Here is a 16,890-nt window from a genome sequence, read left to right on the forward strand (position 1 = left end):
TACTGGATCTATGTCTCTTATCTTGTACACCTCTATCAAATCACCTTGCATCTTCCCCTCGGAAGAGAAAAGCCCTTGCTCACTCAGCCTATCCTCATAAGACGTGTTCTCTAATCCATGCAGCATCCTGGTACATCTCCTCTGCACCCTCCCTAAAGCTTCTACATCCTTCCTATAATGAGGCAACCAGAACTGAACACAATACTCCAAGTGTGGTCTAACCAGAGTTCTATAGAGCTGTAACATTACCTCATGGCTCTTGAACTCGGTACTCCGACAAATGAAGGCCAACTCACCATACACTTTCTTAACAACCCTAATGACCTGCGCAGCAACCTTGAAGGATCTATGAACATGGACCCCAAGCTCCCTCTGTTGCTCCACACTGCTGAGAGTCCTGCCATGAACCTTCTAATCTGCCTTCAAATTCTATCTTCCAAAGTGCATCTCTTCATGCTTTTCTGGGTTGAACTCCATCTGCCACTTCTCAGCCCAGGTCTGCATCCTATCAATGTCCTTTTGTAACCTACAGCAACCTTCGTGTCATCAGCAAACTAATGAACCCACCCCTCCACGTCTTCATCCAAGTCATTTATAAAAATCACAGAGCAGGGGTCCCAGAACAGATCCCTGTGGAACACCACTGGTCACCGAACTCCAGGCAGAATATGCTCCATCTATCATCACCGTCTGTCTTCTATGGGCGAGCCAATTCTGAATCCACACAGCCAAGTTTCCCTGCATCCCATGCCTCCTGACTTTCTGAATGAGCCTTCCATGAGGAACCTTATCAAATGCCTTGCTAAAATCCATATACACCACATCCACTGCTCTACCTTCAATGTGCTTTGTCACATCCTCAAAGAATTCAATCAGGCTCGTGAGGCACGAGCTGCCCCTCCCAAAGCCATGCTGACTGTCCCTAATCAGCCTATGCTTCTCCAAATGCTCATAAATCCTGTCTCTAAGAATCTTCTCTAGTAATTTGCCCATCACTGAAGTAAGACTCACTGGTCTGTAATTTCCAGGGTCATCCCTACTCCCTCCCTTAAAGGAATATTTGCCACCCTCCAATCATCTGGCACAACTCCTGTGGCCAGTGAGGATGCAAAGATCATCGCCAAAGGCGCAGCAATCTCTTCCCTCGCTTCCTGTAATAACCTTGGATATATCCCGTCCGGTCCCAGTGACGTATCTATCCTAATGTTTTTCAAAAGTTCCATCACATCCTCTTTCCTCACATTGACATGACCTAGTGTATCAGCCTGTCATACGCCATCCTCCCAAACTTCCAGGTCTCTCTCTCTCCCTGGTGAATACTGAAGCAAAATATTCATTAAGGACCTCCCCTACCTCTTCTGACTCCAGGCACGATTCCTCTTTTATCCCTGATCAGTCATCATCCTATTCTTCACATGTGTAGAATGCCTTTTCCCTGATCCTACTCGCCAAGGACTTCTCATTGCCCCTTCTAGCTCTCCTAAGTCCATCCTTAAGCTCCTCCTGGCTACCTTAACTCTCCAGAGCCCTGTCTGATTCATGCTTTCTAAACTTCAGGTAAGTTTCTTTCTTCCCCTTGACAAGATATTCTACATCTATTGTCAACCATGGTTCCTTCACTCTACCATCCTTACCTTGCCTCAATGGGACAAACCTATCCAGAACCCCATGCAAGTACTCTCGAAACAGCAACCTCCACATTTCTGCTGTGCTCTTTCCCCAAGAACGTCTGTTCCCAATTTACGCTCCCAAGTTCCTGCCTAACAGCATCATAATTCCCCCTTCCCCAATTAAATACTTTCCCATATCATCTGCTCCTATCCCTTTCTAAGGCAAGGGTAAAGGTCAAGGAGTTATGGTCACTATCTCCAAAATGCTCTTCCATCGAGAGATCTGAAATCTGATCAGGCTCATTGCCTAGTACCAGGTCCAGAATGGTCTCTCCTCGAGTCGGCCTGTCAACATACTGTATCAGGAATCCTCCCTGGACACACCTAATAAACTTCACCCCATGTATCCTCTTTACACTAAGGAGGTGCCAATCAATATCAGGAAGTTGAAATCACCCTTGACAACAAATTATTTTTGCACCTCTCCAAAATCTGCCTCCCAATCTGCTCCTCAGTGTCTCTGCTGCTATTGGGGCATTCTGTAAAATACTCCCAGTAGAGTGATCGCTCCCTTCTTGTTTCTGACTTCCACCCACACTGACTCAGTGGATGATCCCTCCAGGACATCCTCCCTTTCTACAGTTGTGACACTGTCCCTGATCAGCAAAGCCACTCCCCCACCTCTTTTACCTCCGTCCCTTTCCCTCTTGAAACATTTTAAACCCTGGAATATCCAGCAGCCATTCCTGCCTTTGTGACAGCCAAGTCTCTGTAATGGCCACCATGTCATAGTTCCATGTACTTACCCATGCTCTAAGTTCACCCCAATTGAGAATTGTAAAATAAGAGTTGTATTACAATTAGAATTGTAAAGGAACAGATTCTGGCTTGGCTATGACACCTCTGATGGGTTATTGGCCTGCTGGTCCTGTCTGGGCATGAACAATGGGCCCTTGGATGAGACCTTGGAGAGCCACATTTATTGGCGTTAATGTTTTTGTATTACAACATAGCATAGAACTATTCAACCTAACGGGTCTGTGCTGGTATTCATGGTCCACAAATGTGGATTTCTGCTCTTTATCTGATCCCTTCAAAATATCCTTGTATTTTTTCTCTCATGCAAAAGCATATAAATTGTGCAAAGAGCCAGTAACAGATCCTATTACTGCAGGGAACCCAACCTTTGGATTCCTTTTAAGTTAAATGATTTTGCAGATTATTGAATATTTCTGTTTGCACATAGAGCTGATGACATTCCAGCATTTGCATTGTGTGCTGCATCTTCTGCTGCCTTAAATTGGGGTCCACAGACAGGAAATGCTATCATTGTGCAATGCAGCAACCTGAGAGGATAAACTGTCTCTGCATGGCCCAGAAGCAGTATCTGTGATTCTTGGTGACCTCTAATTCCACAGATATTCAGCCAACTCTTACTTTGCTGTACTAAATTTGTTGCACTCTTTGACTTGGTGAACTCATTTAGCTTTTAGAGAAACCTTTTACAGGTGTGTTTGATGCAAGATTTTGGAGTGAAGCAGAATGTGGTAGCTTTGGGAATTGGCATGCAGCAGGAACTCCAAAGTCTAGGACAATTTTTAAAAACAAAAGTGCCTCCTTCGTTTTCAGTGTTTATGGTTAAATTCTGAATGCTGAAGGTTTGTCCTTTAATTGGGAATGGTGGTGGTCTCCATTTGAGAAGGTTTTTATTGTTTGGGGAACTTCAGTTCTTCTCCCACTTCTGTCGTCCTCCACCCCTCGGAAGCATGGGGCAGGTCCATGCTCTTATTTAAAATGTGACCATGAGAAATGCATTGGTTACATTTGTTAATACAAATGGAAGCCAGATGGAGTTGATTTCATCTCTTGGATAAACTCATAGTTATCAAACAAAGTTTACTCTGAGCTGCTTTTTGGGTTTCATGACATCTGCTTGAGAAATTATTGTTCTCTTTTCCCTCACAACCCCCCACCCACCAACCCCAAAGAAAAATGGATCATAGTGATGGGTGATATTTATGATATATACTTGTCATTTTTATTTGCAGATTAATGTGCTTCACAAGCCGCCATACGAACATCCAAAAGACTTGAAGGCTAGTAATGGGCGTCTGAAAATTGGTTTTGTGAGTTCAGATTTTGGGAACCACCCCACATCTCATCTAATGCAGTCAATCCCTGGGATGCATAATTCTGAAAAATTTGAGGTAACTTGAATTCCTGAATGATGTATAATTCTAAAATCGTGGAATTAAAAGCTTCATGAATACTAGTTGTGCAGCATGGATGATGTGGCCTCTTTGCATCATGAAGCTGGTCTGTTAAAGTTAAATAACATAGAATTCAATTGTTGAATTTTTTAATTGAACAAACATCCAAAAAAGTTGGTTTGTATTGGATCCTTAATATATACTTGTGTGCCTACAAGTATGATTTTATTGATCTGTGTCATTAATCAGGGAATTACAGTTGTTGATTATTTAAAAATTTGTGTTTTAGTGTTAGGATTTCAAGATAATTGGTCTTTTTAATGTATCATGCCCATCTTGCTCAAAACAATTCCATCAAATCTCCTGAAATATTCACAATTGGTGTATTAGTTGTTTTCTTTTAGAGTAGTGGAAATTTTGTGGTGATTACATTATAGTGTGAAAGGGGGAATATCCCGATATTGAGGTGTTGCTCTCAACAGGATAATTAAGAAAATGGTGAGCTTGAAGATGTTAAAAGGGAGGGTAAAGCCAAGATTTTTGGGCTGCTTGGCAAATGTCCAATTGTGATCAGATGATATAAGCATAGAAATCAGTTAAATGTAAGTAGGGTTGAATTTTTTGAAAATCATGAGTAATTGAAATGTCTATATAGATACTTGACAGTAATAGTGAGCTTTAGGAATAAACATGCTGAATCTTTTCCTCACTATCTGCTATCATTTTGGTTGTAGATTAATTAAAAAGATTAAATGTGGAGTAGAACGGGTAATTTTATTGACGACTTAACTCTAATGACACTTGATTCTGACAAGTGATCTGAATCACTTGTTTCATATACATTCATGGATTGTCAGATTCATAATGAACTGCATTATTTCCTTCAGTAATGGTAATAATAAAAACAGTTGTCCTGTGATTTACTTGAGCTAACAATTTCAGAACATTTAATTACCAATAAATATTTTTGAAACCTATTTAAAAACTTAAATTCTGGCTTTCTTTACAATAAGTATTGCACTCTTAAGTGGTTGCATGTTCTGCTCCCAGTTGGATATATTACCCCACAGGTTTTGTGTGAATCATTTATTTCCTTTTGTATTTCCTTGTCATCATGAATGGGGGAAAAACTTGTTTAATTTTTTTTAAGCAATAGGTGGCTATGGATGAATATAACATTTTAAGACATTGGAAAGCAAACCATGGTGGGGTGAAAAGGATAAAGGCCTTAAAGGTGCATAAATTGGCATTGTCACTTAAGTGACAGTTCATTTAGCTGTGAATGATCTTCCTATTGGGCCATTTTGAGCTTTTTTGAAAGAAATGTGCAAAAACTGGTGATTGAAATTCACAGATTGGTCATTTAGGCACACCTTATCCCATATCCCTTTTTGGTCAACAAACATCTACAATCTTGTTATCAAAGTTAACGATTAACATCAATTGTTGTGTTCAGAGGAGAGTTCTAGTACTTTCCCTGTGTAGGAGTTTTTCTGAAATTCACTGACTTAATCTGGCTCTAATTTTTAAGACTTCACATACTACAGAAGTGTACTTAACCCTGTTGGTTCTGTTCATATCTTAATAACTTCAATCAAATTATACCTTAATGTTCTAAGTACCAATAAGTACAACTTCGGTTTGTGTAACTTTTCCTTGTAATTTAACTACTGGAGTATTTGTATCATGTTGCTAAATCTGCTGCATCACCCCAACACCAGTGTCCTGTTCCTTAAGTGTTGTCCCACAATGGATCATAGTTCTCCAACTGTGGCTTACCAGAGTGTTGTATTTGCATTTAATGATTTAAACAGTTTGCTACTTCTATTAGTTTCTAAAAACAAAAATTCAGTTGAGTTGAGCAGGTATGATTTTTTTTTACAAATTAATACTGGTCCTCTAATTAACTGAAATGAAGTGAACTGAAGTGTTTGCTTGATCTATCTAATTATAGATGAGTAATTCGCCAACAATGGATGTTAGGCTAATTAATTGATCTGTGGTTTTCCCCTTTATGACAGCTGTGTAAACTTCTCTGTTTTTAATCTAAAGGAATTGGTTCTGATTTGAAAATTTTAGAAGAGTTACAGGATAAAAACATTCCAGATAGACTATCACTGTGATTGGAAACCTTTCTAGTCTTATATTCTCAGTCTTTTGTATTTTCATTTGTTAATTTGCAGGAGGTCATTTTGGCATGTCCCTGTGACAGGGACATGCCAAAATGGTAGGGACTGAGGCTAATTTAAACTTGGATCTTGTAGTTCATTAAGTGGTGAACTGCTCATAAGCTTACCCAGCTGTCAGAGTGTCAGGTTTGCAGATCAGGCATACATTATCGTGGGAAAATTAGTTTGCTGTCGCTTTTCTAGAAGTGTGATATATTTTTGTATCACTGTTTGGTTTACATAAGTTTTTTTAATCTTTTGTCTCTATTGGATAGGTTTTTTGCTATGCACTGAGTTCTGATGATGGCACTAATTTTCGTGTGAAGGTGGTTGCTGAAGCTAATCATTTCGTGGACCTATCCCAGGTAAGAGCTAGTGGGATGTGCAAATTGAAACAGATGTGTAGGAATTTCAATCTACCCGCAGTTTTGTTATAATGCAATACTTGCGCTTATAGGAAACCTTGCGTTACAGAAAATCGCATAACAGAACAGGCTGTAGTTGTCTTGAAAGCACAGATTTATCACTGTTTTTCCCAATTGTAATTGCGCTATAAACCATTATGGCCATACAGAAAATCGCATAACAGAACAGGCTGTAGTTGTCTTGAAAGCACAGATTTATCACTGTTTTTCCCAATTGTAATTGCGCTATAAACCATTATGGCCTGTGTAATGCAAATAGTGTACACTAATCTATCAATCACATGATGGACAAATTGTGTTACGGAAATGCACATTATAGCAGAATTACCTGTAGTCCAAAGCAGTTACTTGCTTTGACAAACCTGTGTCCAGCTTTTAGTCTGATGCTTAATCTGTAACACAGGAAAGTGCAGAGTGACTTTAACCTTTTGTAACTCAAAATGTCAAAGTATATATGGTCTAGTTGTGTGTTCTTTGATCTGTTTCACATAAACCATTTAACCATATTTGATGTGATGGAGAAGAATGTGCTGGCAATTTACAACATATTGCTTCTGTAGGGGTTTGGTTATGATGCACTAATTTAGAAGATACCAATGAATGTCAATACAATGTATATGAGCTTTATTAGGGTTGTGTTCTTTTCATTCCATTTTAATGCAGCTCTGTAATAAGGCAATCAACATTTTAGTTACTAAAATGCAAATGGTTACATTTGAACTAATACATGCTTGTCCTGGTTCAGTGATTTCAAAGTTGGGTTTTATTTTTGCTGTGGCTGTTATTTTAGAAGATTTATTTAACTACCAATCATGCCTCAACATTGTAATGCTTGCATAATAGAAGAAAGACCCTGTGGGTACAGTGATTTCCTCCCTCATCTCCCTCCAATCCTGCTATTCATTTTCACTATATCTGCATCTGCTTGTAAGGTTTGATATTGCAGCAAATTTTACATATGACCAAGGTTTGTGATCTGATATGTTCCAATACTTAGTGGCATTTGGATAACCAGCCAAGTAAATATTTGTATTATTTGCAAACTATCAGAAAGGAATCTGTTAAAACCTAAGTTATGCTCTCTGCTGAGAAATTATGCAACTTGTATCAGCAGTACAATTGATTATACTTGCAGATGACTCTCCTACGTTATGGCAATCCAGGTAACAGAGATTCATCCTTGCAGAATTTGCAAATCATTACCCAAAAATTTGAGATAAATTTCATAAGAGCAAATGTTATTCTTTGTGGGAAAATAAACACACAATGTGAAAGAGACAACAATAATTTTTATTTTCAGTCACAATGCTGTGGGGCAATATTATTCTGATACGACATCAACACATCGATTGAGTTGGCAGTCACAGTCGAGTCCTTCCTTTTGCCATCCCTTTTCCAGTTTGAGGACGTGAATGGAGGTCTCAGTGTGCAGTGCTGCTGCGCTCTTCATCTGTGAGGCATTTTCTCTGTGCTGCATGGTGGGAAGCTGCAGCAGCCAGGTCCAGCTCTTGCACCAGTCCCTTTAAAGTAATCCTTCAGCCTTTACTCCATGTCCATTAAGTCACTGCACTTTTAACCCAGTACCCCACTGAATTCCTATGCCACCTTTCTCCCATGAATTCCACTCCTCAAATTCCATCCCTTTCTCTTTATCCCCAGCTCTTAAACCCTCTTAATCCATGAGCCTTGTCCATCCACCAAGTCTGTTGTTGGCCTCTGCTGTTAAATAATGGCAGTTGTCCTCTTTGTCATCACTGATTTTAAAATGGCTTAAAATGAGAGAAAAATATCCCATAAGAATGCATCTCCACTTGCAACATGGGATTCATTTGGGAAAAGTGGGTATGCCTTATGGAAAACTGCGATATGGGCAGTTTTCTAGGAGCATAACCCCTCCCGTAATGCAGGGATTGCCTGTATCCAAAAAGTTAATTATTTTTTAACTCGGCATTTTCTTACTAAAAACCATTTGAATGAATTCAAGGCTGCAGAAGTTAAAATATACTCGAATACTCCCCCCTCATGTTTTAGAAGTAACATGTGCCTTGGGTTGAGCTGTCTGAGATAAATTTATAGCAGTGAGCTATTTTCTTTAATTTTCCAACTGGTAATAGCATCAGAAGTGAATACAAATAATTGATATTTAATTGGCAAAAACAGAAGTGCAATATTAAAAGTATACTGGGAGTATAAAAGGGGACAGGGGTTAAACAAAGCAGAGGAGTTAAATTGCATTGAACAAAGATAGGATTGCATTAGGTAGTGGTGCAGTGATCAAGTTACCCAGAGGCCTGGATTAAGAATCCACTGATACCAGCAGGCAGCTGTGGAATTCAGACAATAATCTGAGGTTCAAAAATGACTCCTTTCACTAATAATGACCAAGAGCTTCCGAATTGTTTAAAAACTTAATTTTGTTCACTAATTTTTTTCAGGATAGGAAATCTGTTATCTGTACAGGTCTGGACTAATAATGCAGAATTAAGGATCACTGAGTTTCCTGTTCAGAGTTTTTCTCTTGCATTTTGCAGATCCCATGCAATGGCAAGGCGGCAGATCGTATTCATCAGGATGGAATTCACATTCTTGTTAACATGAATGGATACACTAAAGGAGCACGAAATGAACTCTTTGCCTTACGGCCAGCTCCGATACAGGTCTGAAACTTGTGAAATTTTTTTTTAAATTTTGTTGTTGCTTGTCCCCTCAAAATCCTTGACCTTTGTCCTTGGACTATTACCACCTTATCTCCAGTCTTCCTTTCATTTACTAAACTTTTTTGGAATTCTGTTTGAATCCAACCCCATCTGTGGGTGCCTAAATCATTTATGGTTGAGATTGATATATTTCATCACTAATGGAATTTATAGGTATAGAGAGCCATTGGGAAAGTGAATGAGTTAGAGAATCAGACGTTATTGAATGACTGAACAGATTGGAGAGGCCATATGTCTTGTCCTGTGTTTTATTATCTTAAAGTCTGAATCTTCAAAGAATTTAACATAAGCCACATGACTTTTATTCCTGCTCTTATTAATACCCATGGTACAATTTCTGGACTAAATTCTACCACATATATACAAATGATTTTTTTAAACTTCTGAGATGCACTGAAATGTTTGCTGCAGGCGAAATGTTTCAAAGGTGCAATCATCCTAATTACCAAGATGGTATATTTACTGTTCCAAAAAATATTGCTGTTTCTATCCTTTATCGTATATACAGTTAGAGTACCACAGCATTTTATGTGATTTGTGTAGATAGGAGATCGATTTTTTAAATTTAAAACAAAAAACTGAAAATGCTGATTTATAAGTTCATACAGTAGCATCAGTGGATAGAGATGATATATTTTGGATCAGTTTTTCAAAGCAGATGAAAAGGCTGTTATATTCCCTCCATAAATGTCAGGTTTGTTGAGTGTTTTCTGCATTTTCAGTGACTTTTGTGCTTGAACTGTGGCATTCTCTTTTAAAATAGTGAATTCGATGCTTGGTACTCTGGTTGATGATGATTTTGGATATATTGAATTCATTATTATTTTCCCAGGCAATGTGGCTTGGTTATCCTGGAACAAGTGGTGCTCCATTCATGGATTACATTATCACTGACAAGGAAACATCACCGCTTGATCTAGCAGAGCAGTACTCTGAGAAGCTGGCCTACATGCCCAACACCTTCTTTATTGGTGATCATGCTAATATGTTCCCACACCTTAAGGTAATGCATTGACATTGATCAGAAAGTTGATTCAATGCCATGGTTGGGTATTTAATCCACTCTTACATTTGTCTTTTATGTATGAAATAGATGGAGGCCATTTTGGCCCATAAGTCTATGCCAGCTCACAGAACAATTGGATTCTCCCATTAATTTTCTGTGTAACCTATTCTCACATTCCCATCAACTCCCTCAAGATTCAACTATACATTAGGGGCTATTCACCATGGCCAATAAACCTATCCACCCACACATTCTTGGGATTTGAGTGGAACCCGGCACACCCAGGGAAGCCCCCACAATCGTAAGAAAACTTCACACAGCACCAGAGGTCACGATTGAACCTGGGTCACTGGAGTTGTGAGGCTGCTACTGTGCCATCCGAAAAAAGTGAAAGCACATTGATTTTAAGTCTTGAATCTTTTTAGCTTGCAACATTTTCAGTTCTCCCATGTTACTTGTCTTTGTTTTTGCTGTTTAGCTTGTTTTTTTTTGGAAGATCAGTGTCAAAGTTGTTCAGCACATAAACAAGCTTGGTCCCACCACATCCATGCCAACTGACAAGTAATTGTGTGCATTCATTTTGTTTTCCCTCTTGTATCTCCATCGATACGTCCCACCTTCAGTTATCCTGCCAACTACTTGAATGTTAAGAAAAACACCAGGTGTTTTAATTAAAGCTTTTCTTTTTGCTTTAGAAAAAGGCTGTCATTGACTTCAAGTCAAATGGACACATATATGATAATAGGATTGTTCTTAATGGTATTGATCTGAAGGCATTTCTGGACAGCCTACCTGATGTCAAAGTAGTGAAGGTAAGAATTTGAAAATAGCACATTATAAAGATTGTGCTGGATGGATTGTATGTCCATGCTTTACTGAGTTGAATAAAGTACATCTCGTAATGTGGATGATCTTCAGTGATTTTGCTAATGGTGCCAAACCTAAGAGCAGTGCAGGCTTCACTGATATAGGAAACTGCATACATTTTCAACTTCCACTAAATTGTACCACTCTGCATTCTTGTATCAGAATGAAGTTCATTGAAGCACTACTGACCCTGATTTTATGGAGAGTGATTTCAGAGAAACTTGCCCAGAAAGATTGAGGCATCTGTGTGGGTTTCAACCTTCATGGAACCAACTGGCAAGCATCCATTTACACTAATCCCATTTTTAATTCTCCCCACCATTGACCCCCTCTTTCGCACCCCCCCCCCAAGATTCTGTCACTCGCGTACTAGAGGCAATTAACAGTGACCAGCCTGGCGATGTTGAAGGAAACACATACATTCAGAGTATGTTCAAAATCCATACGGCACTGGAGGTCACAATTGAACCCTGGTCGCTGGAGCTGCAAAGCAGGAGCTTTGCTTGCTGTGCCACGCTTTCTCTTATTCTTTCCTGATAATGGTTGCAGTCAGGTGTTAGTTCTAGATGGTCCTGTTATGTCAAAATAATGCCATTGCCATCAAGTTGATTGGCCACTCATATTTAAGTTTCCTTGTGTCTAGCTTGGCGTTTAAAAAAACATAGATTTTAACAAAGTAAAGACGGGGACATATGTGAAATTAAGGTGGAAGCTAAAATGTTAAACTTGACGAAAGGTAATTTTGTTTTAATGTTTGGTATTTTGAAATATTTAAGGAAATAAGAGTCCATACAATTTTTTGGGGTGAGGGCAGATTGGTTAGTTGCTGAACAGGAGTAATGGTTATCCTACCCTACTAAATCTCATTTTACGCTTTGTTTAATAAAGCGTGTCCTCAAATATCTTCTGAGCACTCAATTGTTCACTGATTATACTTGAAGTGACAGCAGAATAAAGCACCCAGTGGACAATGCATTTAACTGCTTGTATGTTTGCTCTAGTAGGTGCTCTAAAATTTCCTTTTATTACTTGGTGCCAAATTCTAGTCATAATTTTAGCCAAATTCTAATCATACCTTTAACCTGTTACCAGTATATTTAGCTAAAATGATTAATTTTTGTTGTCTGAGAAGTAAAAGCATTTGTTTCCTTATAAATAGGAAAATTTCATTTGTTGTAAAATTCAGAAATTAAGGGCTTCATCTTGGAGCAAGTTTGAGAATTAATATTGGTTCTGTGTGCTTTCATGTCTGCATTGTGAATTAAAAAAACTGCACAGTTGCAGTTTACGTTTATTCAAAGTAGTAGATGCATTTAATCCCATGTGGATGTGATGCATCCATGCAAGTTTGTCTCCAAACTGATTAAAACTTCTTACATTTATAAGTGCCTTTTAAATGGAAAAGAACTAAACAAACCCTGTTGGAGAACTCTTAATTAACCAGTTGATGCGACTTGATGGCCGCAGGTTGTGGTTCATTATTGATACACCTTAGAGCATCTAAACTTTGATTATCATGCATCTTGGCAACAGATCAGTCAGAAGATGTAATTTGTGTTCTGTATCACTTCCCAATCATGTGATTGTTAATAAAGTTGCAGAGACTAGTTTTCAGCCTGCTCTTGCCCCACACAATTTATTTCTTCTGCTTTTTATTCTTCCTCTTCTCACACTTGACAAATGTGACACATTTTGATGCCTCCTCCATTTTATTTCCAGTCTCTTGGTCCTAGGCACCTTATTTTCACTATGAATGTCCAATCCATCTTGTGCTTCTCTCCTGCATTAGAGTTGTCTAGAAGGCATTTACTTCCTTGAAAAGAGGCCCAACTAGTTCATTTCCAGCATTGCTCTTCTTCGCCTGGCTAAACTTGTTCTTGTATTGAGTAACTTCTTCAACCCTGCTCACTTTCTCCAAGCAGGGGTGTAGCTATAGGAGCTTGCAAGGGCCCATGCCATGTATGTATTAAATACATGGAACAGTCCTCGTTTCAGTTCTATTTAGGCATCCTTGCTCAACCCTTTGGGTATGTTGGTGGTGTTTCCTGCACTTGCAGAGTCCATATTTCATTTCCTTTGCTGCCAGTTTTCACCCTACCCTCCTTTTATATATAGTCCATCTAACTCTTCCCTATTGATATCTCTATACTGTATCTGTTTCGGGTGATAGGTTCACTACCAGTATCCATAACAAACCCACAATTAACTATATCATGTCCCACTTTGCTTCCTGTTAGAACTACATTCTTACAGTTTCTGTTTCTGTCATATCTGCTGTGACGAGATTTTTTTTATACCAATGTTTTTATTAACTGTGGCTTCTCCTTCACCATAGTTGGGAGGGCTTTTTACCTCACCACCTCTAGTTCCCTGTACTGCTCTTACCACCTCTGAGTTGGAACAAGAAAAGGGTTTCCCTTTGAGCTGTCCTTCCACCTTATTAGCTTCAACAGTCAACAGATCAATCTCCATAATTTCTGCCACCTTCAGTGGGATTCTACTATTCAACGCATCTTCCCCTCTCCTTTCATTCACAGCATTCCGACGGTACTGCCATGCACATCTTCTTAGTGGACTCTTGCATCTCTATTTGCTTCCTTTCTCATGGCACTTTCCCCATGTAACCACAGGAGGAGCAATACCTGCCCTCCTATCTCTTGCCACCATTCAAGAACTCAGTTTTCTAAGTGAAGCAGCAATTCCCTGCATTTCTAATGTAGTGTAATGCGTTCACTGGTCATTGTAGTCTTTTGTATAGTGGTCATTGGAGAAAAACTGCAAATTGGGTGACTTTTTTTGAGCTCATCAGTCCACAAAGGCACCCTGAGTTTCCAGTTGCCCATCACCTTAATACTCTGCCCCACTCCCTCTGGCCTACTGCTCAACATGTTCAAAGCACTTCACCCTCTGGGCACAGTCCTTGGGACTCTATTTTGAATTTAACAGTTTTGGATAACCACACTTTATTATTATCTTTTCTCTCCAAGTGTGGCAGTATCTTTGTTTCAATTTTTCTTTTTTTCCCCTCTTTCTTCTGTCTCAGGCTCCAGGTTTCTAAAGTAATTGCTGTCTTGACAAACTTTATCTGTACTCTATCAAAGACATTACCTCTGTCCTCTCCATCCCTTCACTCTGCAACTTAAAATATGCTCGTCACCTTTTTTGCTTCTCATGAACAGTTCTTGACCTGAATTGTTGACATGGTATATATCCTCAGATGCTGCTTCACCTGTAGAATGTCTAGTGTTTTCTATTATGCACTTGCAGATTTTTGTTCTGCCCCAAGACCGTACTTTTCGGACTAATGTTTTCCCAATCCTGCTTACAGCTAAAGTGCCCTGATGGTGGGGACAACTCTGATACAAATTCTGCACTTTCAATGCCTGTTGTTCCAATGAACACTGCAGCTGAAGCCATTATCAACATGATCAACCAGGGGCAAATTCAGGTTACAATCAACAACTTTACAGTCAGCAATGGACTGGCAACAACACAAGTAAGTGATAGCATGGTTATTTGAAGTGGGGGTGGGATTTATTTATGGTAACCTAATGAATAACATTTCCATGCAGCTGTAGTGTGGTGTTTGGGGGTGGAGGAAACTTAGAAGAAATGCAGTTGTTCATCATACAAACAACACATTGTCTTTTGGTATAAAGCTGGGGCAAATGGGACTATTCTAGTGTTGGCAAATTTCGGTTTATAGAAATGTACGTTTAGATTTTCCTGGTTATGGTGGTGTTCTGAATGAAAGTGCCATTCTGAATGAAACTTGAACTCTTCTAGCTGTTAATTATGAGTTTTTAATCTTTCATCAGATTAACAACAAGGCAGCAACTGGAGAGGAGGTTCCACGAACAATTATTGTTACAACACGATCACAGTATGGCCTACCTGAAGATGCTATTGTTTATTGTAACTTCAACCAGCTGTATAAAATTGATCCAGCTACCCTCCAAATGTGGGCCAGTGTAAGTATCATTACCTCAACAGTTTATCATTGTACTTCGTTGTAGTTGTGAAAGTTGGATCAGTTGTTTTGTGCTTAAAAGGGAGAGTTAAATTTAGAGCAGTGAAGGATAATGTAGAGTGACAAATCTAGTTGACAGTTGTTCCAGCCATGAATTTAATTGTCAAAAGGGATTGCAAATTCCTTATTTTTCAAAAGTGGTCAAATGCACACCTGTTTGGAATAGCATATTAATGTGTGAACTTACTGAGTTTTGGATAAAAAGATCAGTTAGTTTCTTCTTCCTGTTGCACCAATCAAGAAGATTGTCTCAACTTATACATCAGTCCATGTTTTCTGTTTGCCACCTCATTGCTTGAATCCTTTGTCCAAAAATTGACATCTCTATAGATTATAGTGGGCACCTGAGCACTCACAACCTTCTCAAGTAGAAATTTACAAAGATTCATTGTTCTCTTGATTTAATAAATTTCTCATTTCAGTTTTGAATCTTCAACTATTTCTAGACACTGACCTCTATTATTGGGCTTCAAACCAGGAAAAAAAAGGATAAGCTTGTATTTGTTTCCACTGAATTATTAACAAAATTGAGCATCTAGGTCCTGACTTTGTTCTGACTGATTTATTCTCTTGATAACATTGAAAGCACTGCTTTTTCAGATCTTGTTGCTTGATGATGTTCCTTCCTGTGAAGGTTATAACTATTTTGTGATTAATTACTCTATTTATTAAGCAGTTGCCTTGGGTAAATTGTAGATAATGCAGATGCATAATAAATAGATGCCAATCTGTATCTGCCTCTGGGGAACAATACGTATACAAGTATAGCGTAGCCAGTAAACAACTTTTCGTTGTTGAGTGGTTATTCTGTGACTTGCAATTGGTATTCTTAACCTGTTTGTTCTTGATTTGCTTATTAAAGCTCCTCCAGAAGTTATAACCCAGACCATTTTGCTGTGGGAACAGTTTTAAGATTGCTCATTTTGCTTTAGTAATTCTCTTTGATTCTTAATGGGTGCAGATCATAAATGGATGCTAAGATAGAATAGCTTAAAAAAAATTGTACAATCAGGATGCAAGAATTTGTAGATCTATTAATTTTTAGAGCAACTTTTCCATTTATAAAATGGTTATTTTTCTATATTGTATTGCCCTACAGATACTAAAGCGGGTTCCTAACAGTGTACTGTGGCTCCTTCGATTCCCTGCAGTTGGAGAACCTAATATTCAGCAGTATGCCCAGAACATGGGCCTGTCTGCTAACCGTATTATCTTTTCACCTGTTGCTCCAAAAGAAGAACACGTCAGGCGAGGACAGCTGGCTGATGTGTGTCTAGACACTCCACTTTGTAATGGACACACCACTGGAATGGATGTGCTTTGGGCTGGAACACCAATGGTGACAATGCCAGGTATATGAAATGATGGTAATAATTGTTAGCTATCTTTGAGAACAATTATTTTAGAAGTCATAATTATTGAAGGAAAGATTTGTATTGAGGGACTCTGAACTTAAATACCTTATTCTTGTTTTTCTTTGATATTATCTGGCTAATATTTTCTGACCAAGTGGTTGTTTTGTTGAATAGTTATCAGTTAATAATTCTATTACATTCTCCAACATTAAATTTATAATTGTCAGGGAAGTGTCCATTGAGTCTTTACTGAAATTGTATTCTTACAGGCAGTCCTACACTTAATTTTATTGTGCTCATGCTTAATATAGTCATTTGTTTTTGGACTAGACAATATAGTTAGGTAACTTCTGTTACTGCTGCCTGTGTTTTGTTTTGGTGTGATCGCCAAGGACTTTTTTGTGAAATTTACCAATCTATTCATTTTGTGATGCAAGTTACCATTTAATTACCATTGTATGCATCAGAAAGCATGTTACCAAGTTACCTCTGTAAAAATATT

The 16,890-nt window shown here is 38.6% G+C and overlaps 1 protein-coding gene across 2 annotated transcripts in view; it reads left to right on the plus strand.

Annotated features, from left to right (window-relative positions):
• Positions 1–16,890, plus strand: part of LOC127573105 (UDP-N-acetylglucosamine--peptide N-acetylglucosaminyltransferase 110 kDa subunit) — a 62,736-nt gene that overhangs the window by 39,984 nt on the left and 5,862 nt on the right. For both annotated transcript variants that reach the window (XM_052020984.1, XM_052020985.1), the window contains 8 exons: positions 3,659–3,817; positions 6,264–6,353; positions 8,945–9,070; positions 9,963–10,133; positions 10,832–10,948; positions 14,332–14,499; positions 14,822–14,974; positions 16,133–16,385. In XM_052020984.1, the coding sequence (XP_051876944.1) occupies positions 3,659–3,817; positions 6,264–6,353; positions 8,945–9,070; positions 9,963–10,133; positions 10,832–10,948; positions 14,332–14,499; positions 14,822–14,974; positions 16,133–16,385 (1,237 nt within the window). The remainder of the gene's footprint in view (positions 1–3,658; positions 3,818–6,263; positions 6,354–8,944; positions 9,071–9,962; positions 10,134–10,831; positions 10,949–14,331; positions 14,500–14,821; positions 14,975–16,132; positions 16,386–16,890) is intronic.

This window comes from Pristis pectinata, chromosome 8 (genome assembly GCF_009764475.1).
Source record: "Pristis pectinata isolate sPriPec2 chromosome 8, sPriPec2.1.pri, whole genome shotgun sequence".
In the NCBI taxonomy this organism is placed as follows: domain Eukaryota; kingdom Metazoa; phylum Chordata; class Chondrichthyes; order Rhinopristiformes; family Pristidae; genus Pristis; species Pristis pectinata.